The 18,870-nt window shown below is 35.0% G+C and overlaps 1 protein-coding gene across 1 annotated transcript in view; it reads left to right on the top strand.

The window, feature by feature from the left end:
* Positions 1-18,870, top strand: part of ATAD2 (ATPase family AAA domain containing 2) — a 64,040-nt gene that overhangs the window by 23,315 nt on the left and 21,855 nt on the right. Inside the window, exons 9-19 of the mRNA XM_043483447.1 lie at positions 2,089-2,196; positions 6,455-6,563; positions 6,815-6,930; positions 11,176-11,350; positions 12,319-12,407; positions 14,471-14,630; positions 15,435-15,525; positions 16,211-16,525; positions 16,854-16,986; positions 17,328-17,514; positions 18,193-18,378. Coding sequence (XP_043339382.1) covers positions 2,089-2,196; positions 6,455-6,563; positions 6,815-6,930; positions 11,176-11,350; positions 12,319-12,407; positions 14,471-14,630; positions 15,435-15,525; positions 16,211-16,525; positions 16,854-16,986; positions 17,328-17,514; positions 18,193-18,378 — 1,669 coding nt within the window. The remainder of the gene's footprint in view (positions 1-2,088; positions 2,197-6,454; positions 6,564-6,814; positions 6,931-11,175; positions 11,351-12,318; positions 12,408-14,470; positions 14,631-15,434; positions 15,526-16,210; positions 16,526-16,853; positions 16,987-17,327; positions 17,515-18,192; positions 18,379-18,870) is intronic.

The raw sequence follows: 18,870 nt of genomic DNA, 5'->3' as shown, positions 1-18,870 counted from the left end.
GTCAGATTTTCAAAACTTCTTAGTAAAATGGGAAGAAAGAAAAAGTGAACGTGGGTTATATGTATTTAGAATTTTTTTCAACTGAAGTAATAGACTTTCTGTAGTGTAGTTAATTTTGAAGAGCTAGGACTGCCTAGAGTGTGAATTCAGCTCTACCACTTATTAGTGACCTTTTTCAAGTTACTTAACCTATCCATGCTTAACTTTTTGATCTGTAGAATGGAGATAATAGCAACTATTTCATAGTACTGCAGATTAGATGAGTTAATACATGTAAATCACTTAAAATAGTGCCTGGTGTATGTTAAGTACTGGCTGCATTTGTTAATGCACTTTAATGGTTAAAGGTAATCCCTACTTTGCAAATCAGACATTGGAACCTGTCAGTACACAAGATTTTGTGGTTTGCTTATAACTTTTTTGATTTATGAAATAAACAACTGGAGATCATCAGTGTGGTAGTGTATAGAGTGTGAATCATTTTTTTTAAATAGACAAAGGTTTTGAATTCTGACACTGTCATTGACTAATTCTGGTATTTTAAGCAGATTAGTTGAACTGTGAGCCATATTGGCCCTGATTATACAATGAGCCTACTAATATGAACTTGTCAAGAGTTTTAATTGTTTAAATGAGATATGTCAACTGCTGGGTACAAGAAACAGTAAATACTAGTCCTTTTTATTAATTGTTAGTCTTAATTATGTGCATACCTACTGAATTCACAGACAGTTATGTGTACTATGTAGTTGTGAGGGTCTCTTTATAATATTAATTAATGGTAGTATTAAAAAAGTTTTTCATATAAAATTGTAGAATTGTACTAGATATTTTTAGTTTCAGTCAGATGCAAAATTGGTCTTGGGCGTGTTTGAGTGGGTGGATGGTGGAGGAGTATCAAAACCCTGGGGCTGTTTATGTTTCAGAATTCAGATTTGTGGCCAGGGGTAGAGTTACAAAGGTAATAAATATACAACAATCGTAATATGCAACATTAACATTTGTAAGTGTGTCTGGGCCCCCAGTGTATAGTCAAATGTATTAATTTTATAGCAAAACATATGAATAATCATAGTAAGTGGGCAAATAGAGATTGTGAATTGTATTTGTGACATTTCAGGTCATGTTTTGCTGCTAAGTGAATAATGGAAAAACTTGTTTTCAGGGTTTTTCTAGGTACAAGATTCTGGACTTCAATTTTCAGATAATAGATTGTGAACGTCTGTATTTTTGGACATATCTACTTAACCATGATTGTATTCTGACTCAGGAAATGCTGTCCACCCTGAGCCAACAGAATGATTAAAAGTTTTCCCAGCCAGATTTCTTTGCTTTTATTCTGTGAGTCGTTTGCAACTGTCCAAAGGTAGAAGTGATTTAAAAACTTTTTTGAGTTTGTAACACTCAACACTTCATCTGATACTACCAAGCAGGCTAAGATTTTGATTATTTTTATCTTTTTTTTTTTTGTAAGTAGGAAAATACAGGCTTATATGGGTTGAGTAATTCATCCACATTTACACAAGCATTAAATGGCAGTTGTGAATTTAGAGTTGAGGATACACTATAAATAAAGTACCATCTGTTTTCTCACTGTGTCTTACCTTTTTTTGATCCCTCTTGATCCCCTTTGGTTTACATTAAAAATTCTAAAGAAAAAAAGATTATCTTGTTCTCCTTTTAATATTGTTTGACATTTCAAAATAGGTGATTCCCTTCCAAATGTAAATTATATATAGTATAATCTTGAAAATACTTTCTAAAATTACAGTCCCAAAGATTCTAAAACCCTCTTTATCTTACCTTCTCTTTGAGTATACCTGAATTATATTAAGACAAGAAGTCACTCTTCCTGGACCATGTTTTGTCTTAATGATGCCTATAGCCTCCTATCTTTTCCATTCTCAGTTATCCAAGTCTTTTATTTCCTTCAAAAGATTGAACCAACAAAGCTCACTTCATTGATTCAGCAAATGTATTAATTTTGTGATAAACACTTTTGGATCACTAGGTATTTAGGTATTTCTGATATTTGTATTGTATGTTTCTCCTGCCTTCTTCCATTATGATTTCAGTTTCCCTCTTTAGGCGAAGGCATGCAATTCACAGTAGTGACTCTACTTCATCCTCCTCTTCAGAAGATGAACAGCAGTTTGAGAGGAGAAGAAAAAGGAGCCGTAATAGAGCTATCAACAGGTAAGTGCTTGTTGATTCCTTTAAAACTGCCAGCTTTTTTAAGTAGAAAGAAAAATGAATAATTTGGGGATATGTACAGCTTGGCACATATTAAAATATTAGTTAAAAAACTATATACCAGTTTAATATATAAGTCTTAATATATAATACCTCTTGTTTGAAATATCTGCAGTTGAAACTAACTGTGGTTAGAACATACTTTTGTTAATTTATATATTTTTGGCTGCACTGGATCTTTGTTACTGTATGTGGGCTTTCTCTAGCTGTGGTGAGCAGGGTCTTCTCTTCCTTGCAGTACTTCTTACTGCAGTGGCTTCTTTTGTGGAGCACGGGCTGTAGGCACACAGGCTTCAGTGGTTACAGCACATGGGCTTGGTAGGCCCAGCTGCCCCGTGGCATGTGAGATCATCCCAGACTAGGGACTGAACCCATGTCCTCTGCATTGGCAGACAGATTTCTAACCATTGGACCTCCAGCAAAGCCCAGAGCATATGTTTTCTTATAAAACCAAAATGCTGCTTGGTAAACACTGACTTGAGGAAATAACTATTTTTTCACTGAAATTTTTTTTTCTGTTTATAATGATTAAAAAATTCTTACTGTAGAACTCTTCAGGAAAATTGAAAGGTTAATTTATTTCCTTTTTTAAAAATTAATTAATTTATTTATTTTTTGAAAGGTTAACTTATTTCATTAATCATAGAAACAGGGCAAAAATTAATCCCATTTTACGGATATGGGGAGTAAATGAAAAATTCAGTGCTTGGATTCTAACAATACAATATTCGTAGGGTAGAAAACAATGTTTGATAAAGCAACTAGAACATACTGAAGGGCCATCAAACCAATCATTTTTTATATCCTAAGCTCTGTTTTTTAAATCATGTTAGCTCTGTTCTATTCAGTATGCTGGGCTTCCCCTGGTGGCTCAACGGCTAAGAATCTGCCTGTGATGCGCGAGCTGTGCGTTTGATCCCTGGGTCAGGAAGTTCCCCTGGAGGAGGAAATGGCAGTCCTCTCTGGTATTCTTGCCTGGAGAATCCTTGAACAGAGGAGCCTGGTAGGCTACGGTCCACAGGGTCGCAAAGAGTCAGACCTGACTAAAGCAGCTTAGCACAGCATTCAATATGCTGGCTACTAGCCAGCCACATATGACACTTAAAATATATCCATAGCTCATCTGAATTGAGATTTACCATCTGGTTTTGTAAAAAATACACTCTTGGATTTCAAAGACTTAGTACAAAAAAAGAGGATGTAAAATATGTCAGTTTTTAAATATTGATTTTGTGGGATGAAATATTTGGGATATATTGAGACATATTGTTGTCTGAGGAGGCCTTACAAATAGCTATGACTAGAAGAGAAGCGAAAGGCAAAGGAGAAAAGGAAAGATATTTGAATTTAGAGTTCCAAAGAATAGAAAGGAGAGATAAGAAAGCCTTCCTCAGTGATCAGTGCAAAGAAATAGAGAAAACAATAGAATGGGAAAGTCTAGAGATCTCTTCAATAAAATTAGGGATGCCAAGGGAACATTTCATGCCAAGATGAGCATAGTAAAGGACAGAAACGGTATGGACCTAACAGAACCAGAAGATACTAAGAAGAGGTGGCAAGAATACACAGAGGAACTGTACAAAAAAAGATCACAATTACCCAGATAACCACGATGGTGTGATTACTCACCTAAAGCCAGACATCCTGGAATGCAAAGTCAAGTGGGCCTTAGGAAGCATCACTATGAACAAAACTAATGGAGGTGATGGAATTGCAGTTGAGCTATTTCAAATCCTGAAAGATGATGCTGTGGAAATGCTGTACTCAGTATGCCAGCAAATTGGAAAACTCAGCAGTGGCCACAGGACTGGAAAAGGTCAGTTTTTATTCTAGTCCCAAAGAAAGCTAGTGCCAAAGAATGCTCAAACTACCACACAATTGTACTCATCTCACACACTAGTAAAGTAATGCTCAAAATTCTCCAAGCCAGGCTTCAACAGTACATGAACCGTGAACTTCCAGATGTTCAAGCTGGATTTAGAAAAGGCACAAGAACCAGAGATCAAATAGCCAACGTCTGTTGGATCATCGAAAAAGCAAGAGAGTTCCAGAAAAACATCTACTTCTGCCTTTTGGCTATGCCAGAGCCTTTGTGTGGACCACAACAAACTGGAAAGTTCTTAAAAAGATGGGAATATAAGACCACCTGACCTGCCTCTTGAGAAATCTGTATGCAGGTCAGAAAGCAACAGTTAGAACTGGACATGGAACAACAGACTGGTTCCAAATAGGGAAAGGAGTACATCAAGGCTGCATATTGTCAGTCTGCTTATTTAACTGATATGCAGAGTACATCATGAAAAATGCTGGGCTGGATGAAGCACAAGCTGGAATCAAGATTGCTGGGAGAAATATCAATAACCTCAGATATGCAGATATTCTACCCTTATGGCAGAAAGTGAAGAACTCAAGAGCCTCTTGATGAAAGTGAAAGAGGAGAGTGAAAAAGTTGGCTTAAAGCTCAGCATTCAGAAAACTAAGATCATGGCATCCAGTCCCATCACTTCATGGCAAATAGATGGGGAAACAGTGACAGGCTTTATTTTGGGGGGCTCCAAAATGACTGCAGATGGTAACTGCAGCCATGAAATTAAAACACTTGCTCCTTGGAAGAAAAGCTAGGACCAACCTAGACAGCATATTAAAAAGCAGAGACATTCCTTTGCCAACAAAGGTCCGTCTAGTTAAACCTATGGTTTTTCCAGTGGTCATTTATGGATGTGAGAGTTGGATTATAAAGAAAGCCGAGTGTCAAAGAATTGATTCTTTTGAACTGTGGTGTTGGGAGAAGACTCTTGAGCGTCCCTTGGACTGCAAGGAGATCCAACCAGTCCATCCTAAAGGAAATCAGTGCTGAATATTCATTGGAAAGACTGATGCTGAAGCTGAAACTCCAAAACTTTGGCCACCTGGTGCAAAGAACTGACTCATTGGAAAAGACCCTGATGCTGGGAAAGATTGAAGGCAGGAGGAGAAGGGGACAACAGAGGATGAGATGGCTGGATGGCATCACCGACTCAATGGATATGAGTTTGAGTAAACTCTGGGAGTTGGCGATGGACAGGGAGGCCTGGCGTGCTGCAGTCCATGGGGTCGCAGAGAGTTGGACACAACTGAGTGACTGAACTGAGACATATAAAATACATTATTAAAATTAATTGTATACTCTTTAGTGTGGTTAATACATTTTGGTGTGCATTTCATTTCTATTGGACAGCAATGAGTTAGATCATTCCAAAGTTACGTACTTGCCTGCATTTTACAGAAATGTGCATTCAACCCTATGACTTTTATATTATGCAGTTCTATTAAGAATTATTTAAGAAATATCTTTTTAAAAGCCACAATTGAAAACTTTTCCATCTTAGGCTTGGCAGTATAAATTTCTCATGGAATTTGAAACTAGCAAGAATTGTTACTTGGGGAGAAGATGGTGTGCTTTTACTTGTATTTAGTAGTAGCAGGCATTCTTGTACAAGTATCTTAACTTTTAACATGAGCATTTTCATTGTTCCATCTGTAAAACGAGAGCTTTTTCTAGGTATATTTCTTTTGTAACCTACCCTAAATGTTTTTGGAAGTAATTAGGAAAGTAGTGATTCACTCTTGCTTGAAAAGGTTGACATGGATCCAGGTGCTGGTGGGCTCTGCATATTTTGCCGAGAGGTATAATAGCAGGGTACTGGCGGATCTGGAGTCAGGCTGCTTGGGTTTGATTCCTAGATCTGCCACTTACTATCTGTGTGATCCTGGGTAAGAGAGTTAACCTTTTCTGTGCCTTGGCTTTATTTTAAAATGGGAAAAATAATACTTATGTCGTAAGAGTATTGTGAGGATTTAATGACCTTATACTTGTTTAGCACCTAAACTAAAACCGTGTCCAGCAAATGGTAAAGTGTCTGTAGGTCAGAGACTATCATTATAATGTATGTTGATACTTCCTGAATTCTCAACCATGAATTACTTTATGTAGCTGTGGTATCTTGTGGTATTTTCACTAGATTGTATATCTTTAATAATAAGCCTTCAGATGTAAATATTTCTTACACTGAAGTTCTCAACCTGTAAAGAAAAGGAGGAACTCAAAACACATAATCTCATTTGGAATTTTTTTAATTCTTAAGAAAAATGTCTATATTCTAACATGGAATTTGGGGGAGGAAAGTGGTGTTTGATGAATGTTTGGGGTTTGTAATCTTAGGTGCCTCCCACTAAATTTTCGCAAAGATGAATTAAAAGGAATTTATAAAGATCGAATGAAAATCGGAGCAAGCCTTGCCGATGTTGATCCAATGCAACTAGATTCTTCAGTGAGTACAGTCTGAGATGTATTATTTTATTTTAAAATTTAAAAAGAAAACAGTGTTTTATAAGAAATTTTTATCTTTGTAGAACCTTTTATTTTTTTTAATCTTTAGGCCACAACTGTTGCTCAGTTCTTCCTGTTAAGTTACTATTACTCAGTTGACTATGTGTGGCTTGGATATAATTTAAGAATGGAATAAGATTTTAGCTTTGACTCCCAAATCTCAGAATGTCAATGTTTCCCTTCTACTAACAGGTACGATTTGATAGTGTTGGTGGCTTGTCTAATCATATTGCAGCTCTAAAAGAGATGGTAGTATTTCCATTACTTTATCCAGAAGTCTTTGAAAAATTCAAAATTCAACCTCCAAGGTAATTTAATTATACATTTTATTTTCGCTAAAATCTTTCCTGTGCTGTGTCCAGAAACCACCTCTCTCTTGAAAATTTCCGGGTCTAGAGTCATTTGTTATACTTGCCCTTGCAAGGTCCTGGGTGATTTGAGTATTTTTACTTTCTTAATGTTTAAGGTGAAAAATGGCTTCAAAATTGATTCTCCGTTAAAAAATCATTTCCCATGGCTTTTCATACATTTAGTGAAATTCCTGTCTTACATACTCTTTTTTCCTTTCAGCTTTGTGATTTAGTTTTAAATTTATATCAAAGTAATATATGTACATAGTTTTTTAATAGATGTTTTTTTTTTCACAGTAGTAAAAGATGTTTTTCAGTTTTCACAATCAATAGCCAGATAAAAAATAAAAGATAGTTACAATTGCAAGCCATAATGGGAACATTATTAACTTAACAATATAAATTACTATTTTATAATGGCATAAAATAATTACATACAATTGGGAGGTCAAGCAGAGGGATGTAGTAAGTGGAAGTGCATACATGCACATAATTCTTTAATACATGTATTTTTATTTTGAACTGAAGTATATCCATGGACAGAGGAGCCTGGAGGGCTACAGTCTGTGGGGTGGCAAAGATTCAGACACAACTGAGCTCCCATGTGCACAAAGTTGATTGTATATGTATACATACCTTTAAAAGTCAAGTAGCACTCTTAAGTTTCACAAAGAAAAATTTACAAAAGTAGGGTAGGCCCTCTTCAACCCTTCTTCATTTTAATTTTTCTGTTTTTTAGATTTGTTTTCTGTCTTTTGGCCACACGATGCACCACTGGGGAAGTCCCTCATTTTTCTATTTTAGACACAATTTATAGACTTCTAAGGATGAACCACTGGGGAAGTCCCTCATTTTTCTATTTTAGACACAATTTATAGACTTCTAAGGATGAACGGTGGCTATTTGGCTCCTTTACTTTCCCTGCCCTCCATACATAAATATTTATTCCCCTTCCTTAATACTTTCAGTAGTTTATTTGTACACATATAAACTTATTGAATCAATTTCCCATGTTTGCTTTATGTCTGTATATATTTGTTTTTGCAGTCAAGCCATATATAATTGTATTTTCTCTTTTATATCTCTCCTCTCCTCACCAACTTTATTATTTGCTGTTTTGGTGACAGGAGGGTAGGGGTTTTTTGTATCACCATCCTTTTTTTAATTTTAATCACTATCCTTTTTTATCTTCTTTCTTCTAGTTTTTATACCTTACTTATCAACCAGTTTTTAAACCCTAGTTCCTGATTTTCTTTTCCTTTTATAATTTTTCTCCCTGAATCACCCTCTATGGAAATATTGATTTAAGTAAACTTTTAAAAGTTTGTAGGCTTTTTAAAGCATAAATCATTTTAGTTAAATTGAAGCATAAATTAATTATAGTAAACATTGGTGAATTAAAAATATTTTAATAAAAAAATATAGAATATTAAATAATAAGGATTTAATGATGACAGGACATGTTGGAAGTACCTAGTTAAAGTGATTTAGTGAATTTTAGGGAATTCTTGGCAATCCAGTGGTTAGGACTTCACGCTCTCACTGCCAGGGGGTCCATGTTCAATACCTGGTCAGAGAGCTAAGATCCCACAAACCACGGGTTGTAGCAAGGGAAAAAAAAAGTGGTTTAGTGAATTAAAGGAACAATGACAAATTAGAACATTCTCTAACATCATATACAAAAATAAACTCAAAATAGACTAACTTTAAGACCAAAAACCATAAAACTCCTAGTGGAAAACAGGAAAAATAGAACTTTTAATGTAAATCATAGCAATATTTTTTGGATTCATCTCCTAAAATGAAACCAAAATAAACAAATGGGACCTAATTATATTTTACGCTTTTTCACAGCAAAGGAAACCACTGACAAAAGAGAAGGGCAACATAGAGAAGAAAATATTTGCAAATGATATAACTGATAAGGGATAAATATCCAACAAGTATAAAAAGTTCATACAACTCAAGATCAGTGAAACAAACAACCTGATTAAAAAATCGCCAGAAGAATTGAATAGATGTTTGTCCAAGGGGACATGCAGATGGCCTACAGGCACAGGAAGAGATACTCAGCATCACTAATCATCAGGGAAATGAAAATCAGAACCACAATGAGGTGTTACCTCATACCTGTCAGAATGGCTATCATCAAAAAGACAAATGTTAGCGAGGATGTGGAGAAAAGGGAACCCTTATACGTTGTTGGTGGGAATGTAAATTGGTGCTGCCATTGTGAGAAACAGTATGAAGGTTTCTCAAAAAATTATAGAACTACCATCATATACCAGTAATTCCACTGTTGGGTATATGTCCAAAAAAAAGCATTAATTCAGAAAACACACATGCACCCCAGTGTTCATAGCAGTATTATTTATAATTGCCAAAATACAGATGCAGCCTAAGTGTCCACATCAACAAATGAATGGATAAAGAAGATGTAGTATATATTATTAATATATACACAGTGGAGTACTACTGAGCCATAAAAAAGAATGAAATATTGCCATTTGCAGCGACATGGACGGGATTGGAGGCCATTTTGCTGAATGAAATAAGTCAGAGAAAGGCAAATACATATTATATTGCTTTCATGTGAAATCTAAAAATGCAGCAAACTAGTGAATATGAGAAAAAAGCAGCTTCACAGATACAGAGAACAAACTACTGCTTACCAGTGGGGAGGGAACTGAGAAGGGGCAGTGTGTGGGTAGGGGGTTAGAGGTATATAAACTGTTTGGTGTAAAATAATCTACCAGGATGTGTTACACAAAATGGGGACTCGAGCAAGTATTTTATAAAAACTGAATGGAATGTAACCTTTAAAAATTGTAAATCACTGTATTTTACACCTCTAACTTAGTTAATACTGTATATCAGCTACACTCTATTTAAAAAACTAGACCAGTTCCTTCCACTTTTTCTCTTCATTTCCACTTACTTACATTTCTCCTTTCTTACATTTCTGCTCATAAAAATCAACACATGATTGTGTTAAACTGTCTTTATATGGTGTGTTCTCTTTCCACTTTAATGCCTGAATGATACTCCATTTTGTGGATGTATCACATTTTATTGATTCTGCTATTGCTATTTTGTTTTCTCCTTAGTTTTTGTTATTGCAGACATCAATACCATGAACATCTCCATTGCTTCCTCTTTATGGGAATACTTTTTTCTTTAAAATACAATCTCACAAATAAAAACTATTGGCCCAATAAATATATTTTTAAGAATCTATTTCTGTCTTGGCTTTTGTGCATTGAAATCACTGATTTATTCCATTTAAATTCTGATTGTTTTCTAAACAGTTGCTTTTTTTCCCCTGTCTGCATTGACTATGTCCGTTTCCTATTATTTTTGTTTTGACAGTGCCACAGGGTTTGCAGGATCCTAGTTCCTCAGCCAGGGATTGAACCCAGACCCTGGCAGTGAAAACGCTGAATTATACCCACTAGACCGCCAGGGAATTCTCTTAATTTTTCTTTTATATTTTATCCTTGACTTTGAATAGATTTATTTCACCCATCACTTTTTTGTTTGTTTGGCCATTCTTATTTTGTCATTTCTCTTTTTCTGAGATCTTCCTTAACTTTTCAATTAAATAACTGTTAGATAAGGAGCAGTTACTTGATCATTTCTACGAAGAGTATGAGTATAACTCATTTTCTCAGAATTATGCCATTTGGAAATAGTTGAAAAAACTGCGTGACATGTGCAGTGATATCACCAAAAATTATTGTGAATTGTTTATGTTGTCCTGGTCCCTATCACCCAGCCACTACTTCAGTTTCTCTCTTTTATCCTACTTTATCTCATGGTCATTCCCACCATTTTTTTGCGAAACTTTTGGTGTTATATGTTACTGGTACTCAGACCAAGGATGGTACTTGAAATCTGCTATTCTTCCCACTGATGTTATAAAAGTAAACTGTCAATCCTACCTTTTTTGCAAGATAAGGTAATATGATGAACAAATTTGAATGAATAAAAGAAAATGTTCCAAATAAAGGGTTTATTTAGTTTCAATATTCATTTTGTAGTATGAATATTAATCCCCAGGTTTTAAGTTGTGCTTTGTGTATTGAAATGTTTCAGTTGTCTGGTTTACTTTCTTATTCACTAGTTATATTCATGAAATTGATCTCTAATTTTGCTTAGCCAATTTTTTAATGTAGTGCAAAAATAATACTTACTCTTTTACAGAGGTTGTTTGTTTTATGGTCCACCTGGAACTGGAAAAACTCTGGTTGCTAGAGCGCTTGCCAATGAGTGCAGTCAAGGGGATAAAAGAGTAGCATTTTTCATGAGGAAAGGTGCCGATTGTCTGAGTAAGTGGGTAGGAGAATCTGAGAGACAGCTGCGATTGCTATTTGATCAGGTATGATATTAAAATTTGCCTATATAGAGCTGTAATCAGTGTAGATTAAGTATGTAAGGATTGGATAAACCTTGCGTTTAATCACTTTTCATAGAAATAGTCTCAAAATAATTATGTCAAATATATAATGTTTCTAGATTATTTTCCTTTGTATGTCTTGATTACACCAACTTATGGATAAACCTTGCGTTTAATCACTTTTCATAGAAATAGTCTCAAAATAATTATGTCAAATATATAATGTTTCTAGATGATTTTCCTTTGTATGTCTTGATTATACCAACTTATGACGAACAGCTTTAGAGAGAAAAGAATAACTGGGTCTAAATTCTTTGGAGTCTTTGGTCTCGTATCTAGAGAAAGAGGGATATTTTCATAAAGAGATAACACTAGTGAGTTTATGTTTCAGTGTGCAAGCAGAAGATTAGCTCTGCCCGAGTGGCTTTCGGTTTCATATCCCAGATGTGTTAACAGTTAGCTATGAGATAATACATTCTGATCTACTGAGGCATATTGCTGCAAATACTCTAATATGTCTTTGTAAAATTCACTGAGGCTTTTTTAATTTTAATTTTACTGAAATTGATTTCAAACTATAGCATCTTGTTAAATGTTTTCTCATCCTGACATGGAGGAAGGCTCTGTCACTGTCTTCTGTTCTTTGTTTTGCTTTGACAGTTGGTCTTCTCTAAATGTTTTTTGTGTCCCGATAATTATAGCTATATGAAATCTAAGGGATATAACCAGTGGAGTATGAATTTTGAATATTTCCAGCTGAATATACAAATAAACTTAAATCATACACTGTTATAATTTAGTCTGAATCCTTAAAACACAATTCTTGAATTTACAGTTATATTTTTAAAAATGTATTAAACGCAAGTAGGAATGAATTTAAAGTGGTTTATATTGAGTCTACATATTTGAAGTCTTTCATGATAGCATGCAATCACTGGACTACTTTCTAGGCCTATCAGATGCGCCCATCAATTATTTTCTTTGATGAAATTGATGGTCTGGCCCCAGTACGATCAAGCCGGCAAGATCAAATTCACAGGTAAAACTTACTTGATGGTACTTCTGCCTTTCTCCCTATATTCTGAGCTGTATTACTGTTGCAAGAAGGACAGAATGTTAAATGGTTAGAAACTTTATAACCTGGTTGTTGTTTGGTAGTAGAAACCAATGTATAGTACAAAAAGGAAAAGTGAACCAGTTCTAAATGGTAGGATGTCCTCAAACACAGTATTGGTTATAGATTTAACTTGTGATACAGACTTAAATGCCCACTGGCCCAGTGAGGTAAATCAGTTCAGTCTCTCAGTCGTGTCCAACTCTTTGCAACCCCATGAATCGCAGCATGCCAGGCCTCCCTGTCCATCACAAACTCCCGGAGTTTACTCAAACTCATGCCCATCGAGTCAGTGATAAAGGCAGATAAAATGAGTGAGGCAGGCCAGTGAGTGGGTCAGGGAAGTGTGTCTGAATGTCCAATTGTCAGAGCATAGCCAGTTGCTTTTAGCTCCAGCCTGTTGAAGTGTAAAAGCTGACTCAGATTTGAAAAATAAGTTTTCTCTTTCTTAAATTTTATGTCTGTTAACTATCTTTTAGATGTTGCCAACTAGTTTGGATGCTTTAAAGGCACTACCTGAGCCAAGCAAAATATATCTTAGTATATGGCCACTAGTTGAAGTTTCTAGTACTCGCTCAACTTCCTCATTTTCAGAATGAGAAAATTGCATCTCCCCTGTGATAACTGAGTACCCAAGGGAGCACTTTTCATTAGAGCCACTGCCTCAACTTGAGTCTCAGTTACTTTAGTCCTAGTTCATCTTCAGTTCTGCAGACCTTCTTCTTAAATGTAACTACTTAATTAATTTGGGATACCCAAAAGTGAATGTTTGCATGCCTTTATAATGCCAGTATTATTTTTACTGTAGATGTTGTAAAAGAGGGACAAGATGTAAAAATATGAGTGATATGTAGGTTTTGGCTTTTATAATGCCTAACAACATTTACTATATTGTTATACCCTTCTTTGGCTTGATGCTATAGAATTTTATTTGTTGCTCTGAGTAAATTAAAATGTTTACTCCTATATGATAAAAATAGTTGTGTGTGCTCATACCTACCAATAATGATACACACTTTTTAGATATGACTCATTTCAAAAGCAGCTATATTGTATTCATTGTGTTAGTAGGAATAACACTAGCACCATCACTTTTCAGTCAAGCAGTTGAGTAACTACTGTAGTTTGGAGTAACTCTAAAAGGGATTGGAGAAATTTCAGCAACAAATACAGAATAATTTTAGCAAGCACGTGCCATTTCAAATATGTGTTTTTAAGAGAAATTTTATTGTACAAGTTTTTTTGTTTTTTTCCAAAGACTTTAAAAATTTTAGAGAAAAATGTTTTTGCTAAATTAAGCTTTTTTAAAAGTTAGCACATTGGCCATGATTAAACTGTATTCTGTATCTTACTGTTTCTGATAATATTGTAGGATAGTGCAAATAAGTAATTATGTGAACACATTAGAAAATAAGATTTTTAGCCTAAGAGAAAAGGGATGCAAATATAAAATAAGTTAAATTAAAACCCTTGCATCTTTATTTGAATTGGAATATCAGTATGAACTCATGATGAAATTTATTTTTAAAGAAAAAATAATTCCTGTCTCTGGGCACTAAAAAGCCCTAGAAGCAATCATAGTCCAGTATATTCTGTCTTACTTTGGCATCCTTTGATAATGTGTACACAATGAAACTTTTGAAACTTTTTTTTTTAAGTTTCTTTTTATCTGCCTAATACTTGTATTTTTTTTTCTTTTGATGTTGCATCCTTGTTTGAGAACTCCAAAGTTCTATGTGAAATTGTATTTTATGAAGTGGCTTCCAGGATCCATTTGTAGCATATTAAGTGTGTTTCCCATTGATTTTAAATGTCTGTGTGCCATGTAGCATGCTATTTTACAGATTTTCTTTTTAAAAAGTCTTGAAAATAGTGGGATGCTCTGAGAAGATTTATTCACACATTTAATGTATTAAATCTTCACAAAAAAGAAATGATGTATTTGGCTTCTATATAGTTAATCTCGTCTCTCTTATTTTTAAATTTAGTTCAATTGTTTCCACCTTACTAGCTCTGATGGATGGATTGGACAGCAGAGGAGAAATTGTGGTCATTGGTGCTACCAACAGACTGGATTCTATTGATCCTGCTTTACGAAGGCCTGGTCGTTTTGACAGAGAATTCCTTTTTAGCCTACCTGATAAAGATGTAAGAATTTAACATCACTCGACTGTGCTTATCTTGAACAAGTCTTAGTACAGTACAAATTTGAAGGTTGAGTTTTGTATGTTCTGAAGCAAAGTTGTATAATTAACATTCAAATAGGTATGTATGTATTTTTAGAGAGGCATTATTTAAAGAAAAGAACTCAGATAATTTTTTATTTATTTATTTATTATTTTGGGAATGCATACCTTGTGGCATCTCAGTTCTCCACCCAGGATTTTAACCCAGGCTCATGACAGTGAAAGTGCTGAGTGCCAAACACTGGACCAGGGAATCCCTAGACATACACCTCCGCGCCCTCCCCGCCACCCCAAGCAGAGCCTTTGCTTGTTAATCATATAACTTTATTTTGATTCAGAACATGTGGCCTAACAGTCAGTCCTTAGCCAGTTCGTTAGACTTGACTTTTTCATGGATACAACCATGTAATTCTACCCAGTTACTTTAAAGCTGCTGAATATTTTGAAAACCAAGTATGAAAGTATGGGTAGAGCTGTCAGTACTCAACAGTTTTTAACATGTACCAGAATAAACAATAATCCAGTAGGTCGTTAATTTTTCTCATTCGCATTTGTAATGACTAGAACTTGAGCACTAAAAATGCAGTCTTATTTAATATAAATTTCTTAAGCTCATACAAATATATCATTTTTTTCCATTTTTACTGTTTCATATTTCTGTTTATATTAGGTATTGACAGCTTTACATTTTTAGATAACCCAATTAACTTAAAGTTAATCTGAATAGCACTGTATTATAGAAAAATTAAATTGTTTTTGTTTGTAGGCTCGAAAAGAAATTCTAAAAATTCACACAAGGGATTGGAATCCTAAACCACTGGACATATTTCTGGAAGAACTCGCAGAAAACTGTGTTGGTAAACATTGTTTTAAGCATTAAAAGAAATATTACATGCCTTTCAAAGATGGAACAAGTTGTAGTTTTGTCAAGGTTTAAAGAAACCTTGTTTCTTGTTTAAAGAAATACAAAGTTAGATTTGTTTCTTATTTATAATTTGTGACATGTTTTCTTATAAAGTCCTAGATACCATATAGAGGTACTTAACATCTTGACTGTCAAAGAATTTGAGAATGAAGTTAGATCTGTTTACATTTTTCTAATTATTCTGTTACGCATTCTACATATGCTATTTCAGGTAACTCTTACATCAATCCTGTAAAGTAGGTAGCTTTATCCCTATTTTACAGATAGAGAAATGGCTGAGAAAGCACAGATGATTCTCTGAAAAGATCGCACATCCAGTAAATGACAAACTGGAATTTGATCCTGATGATCTGATTTCAAAACTCATGCTCTTGACCCCTGCGCTCTGCTTTTAGTGCCTGCGCATTTCACTCTCAAAAGTTGATTGATTTGTTAGGGGTTATTGTCAACCATGTGAGTTCACTGAGGGGATGAGAGACATTTTAGCCTTATTACTCCTAAATATTTTGCTACTACATTGCTAGGCTGATCTTTAAATTTTCTTTTAACCATCATCTTGCTTAATACAGTGGTGATTTACTTTAATTTTTTTTTTCTTTTTTGGTTGCCTTGGATAGGATACTGTGGTGCAGATATTAAGTCAATATGCTCTGAAGCTGCTTTATGTGCTCTGCGTCGACGCTACCCACAGATCTATACCACTAGTGAGAAACTGCAATTGGATCTCTCTTCAATTAATATCTCAGCTAAGGACTTTGAGGTAGCTATGCAAAAGATGATCCCAGCCTCCCAGAGAGCTGTGACGTCACCTGGGCAGGCGCTGTCCACCATTGTGAAACCACTACTGCAGAGCACTGTCCACAGGATCCTGGGCGCCCTGCGGAGAGTGTTTCCACATGTGGAAACCAGGACCAGTAAAGCGCTAGACTCTGGTAGGAGACTCAACTCATTGTTTCGCTTTCATAGCCAGTAAAACTAAGTATTTTGTACATCTCAGTAATGTTTCTTTATGAAAGAGCCTCTTGAAGGGAATCTGGTCTTGCTTTTCCTAGATATATGAAGGAAGTTTACTTCACAGATTGCCCTAGAGTTCCTCTATTTTAGGTTCGAAGTGCGTTTTAAAAATTTACTTGTTATTTATATGTACACAAACTTTTTTGAAAAAAAATCTCATTGGAGTTGCTAACTGAAGCATTATGTGAAGATCCACTTTATAATTGAGAAAAGCTACTAATGTCCACTTTTTTGCTTGCTTCACAGATATTTCTTGTCCTCTCTTAGAAAGTGACTTGGTATACAGTGATGATGATGTTCCATCAGTATACGAAAATGGACTTTCTCAAAAATCCTTTAATAAGGCAAAAGAAAATTTTAATTTTCTTCATTTGAATAGGTACGTTTCCCTTGAAAATTTATATATATTCATTCTTGTGTGAATTCCCTAAAATTAAATGAAATTATGCTTGAGAAGATAAAGGATGCCAGCTAATTTCCTTTTTTTTTAATTAAGATATTAGAAAATATTTTGTTACAGTTGTCATGATGTTAGAAACTATAAAGTATTCCTAAAAATCTGTAAAGTTCGATTGTTTCCCAAAACCACATGAACCATGCTGCTATGATTGACTGGCCATATTGTCAAAACTTTTGGCTTATAAAAGTTCATAATTGATAATTGGGAGAGAAATTTGAACTTTTTTTCCTAAAACATAGGTTATTACTCATTTCTTTTAGAAATGCTTGTTATCAACCTATGTCTTTTCGACCAAGAATGCTGATAGTGGGCGAACCAGGATTTGGGCAAGGTTCTCATTTAGCACCAGCTGTCATCCATGCTTTGGAAAAATTTGCAGTATACACTTTAGACATTCCTGTTCTTTTTGGAGTCAGTGCTACATCTCCTGAAGAAACATGTGCCCAGGTAATTCATTGTTGCCCAGACAAATAAGCTGTAAGGTGAAGTAGTCTTCCAGAGACAAAGTCTAGAATTGCTTCATTCTTTTTGTATTGTGTTTTTTGGTCTTTCTGATTTCTGACATCAGGTTTTCAAATTAGAACCATGCCTAACTGCTTAGTTATTAAAAAGTATGACTTTAAATCCTTTTCCACCTCTTAATTGCTATATGACTTGGGAAAGTTTACTAAATCTCTCTGCCTTGTTTTCCCCATTTGCAAAATGGAAAAATCAATACTTTACTTACATGACTGTTGTGAGAATTAAATGAGTGAAGTACTTAAAACAGTGATGGCTATGCAAAAAGTATGCAAATATTCTGCTGCTTCTGTTTTTGCTATAGTTATATTAAAAGTTTGTAAAAGTGTTTTATGTATTTTTATATTTAACCGTGGTTGCCATAACAGAAAAGTCTTTTAGATTTCTTGAGCTGTTTTCTAATTCCTTGAAGCAATTATGTTTTTCTAAAAATGAAACTTTTATGAAAACATTTAAAAACAAGTTGGTGGGGTTGGGGGGAAGCATTTTTTAAACTTAAGGGTTTTATATGACAGTTCTTGGAAGTTAAATTGTTCCAGATTTAAAAAGCACACTGCTAATGTGCTGACTCTATAAGTGTATGTACTTGTTTTCTCTCTCTACTAGGTGATTCGTGAAGCTAAGAGAACAGCACCAAGTATAGTGTATGTTCCTCACATTCACTTGTGGTGGGAAATAGTTGGACCAACACTCAAAGCCACGTTTACCACATTATTACAGAATATTCCTTCTTTTGCTCCAGTTTTACTACTTGCCACTTCTGACAAACCCCATTCCACTCTACCAGAAGAGGTAATTTGTGGGAGAAATCATTATGCTTTAGAATGGGATATTCATAATCATTATGTTTTTAAAAGAGATATTCAGAAACTAATAAGAATTTATGGGAAAAAAATTCAAGTGCTGAAGAGGTGAGTAAAATTATAAGGAAAAGTTTTCCTGTTAAAGATACCATTGCTAGCTATTTGATTACATGTGTGTGTTGGGCAGCACATGTGTCAGCACTTGTTGTGGATATGTGTATATGTATAGTGAGACCAGGTGGCGCTAGTGGTAAGGAACCTGCCTGCCAGTGCAGGAGACGTGAGGATGTAGGTTCGATTCCTGGGTCAGGAAAATCCCCTGGAGGAGAGCATGGCAACCCTCTCCACTGTTTTTGCCTGGAGAATCCCACGGACAGAGGAGCCTGCCGGGCTATAGTCCATAGGGTCGCACAGAGTAGGACGTGACTGCAGTGACTTAGCACACATAGTGAGACCACTTTATAAATTTTTTTTCTCTAAA

Source organism: Cervus canadensis, chromosome 12 (assembly GCF_019320065.1).
Source record: "Cervus canadensis isolate Bull #8, Minnesota chromosome 12, ASM1932006v1, whole genome shotgun sequence".
NCBI lineage: Eukaryota > Metazoa > Chordata > Mammalia > Artiodactyla > Cervidae > Cervus > Cervus canadensis.
This window is presented reverse-complemented; position numbering and strand designations above follow the sequence as displayed.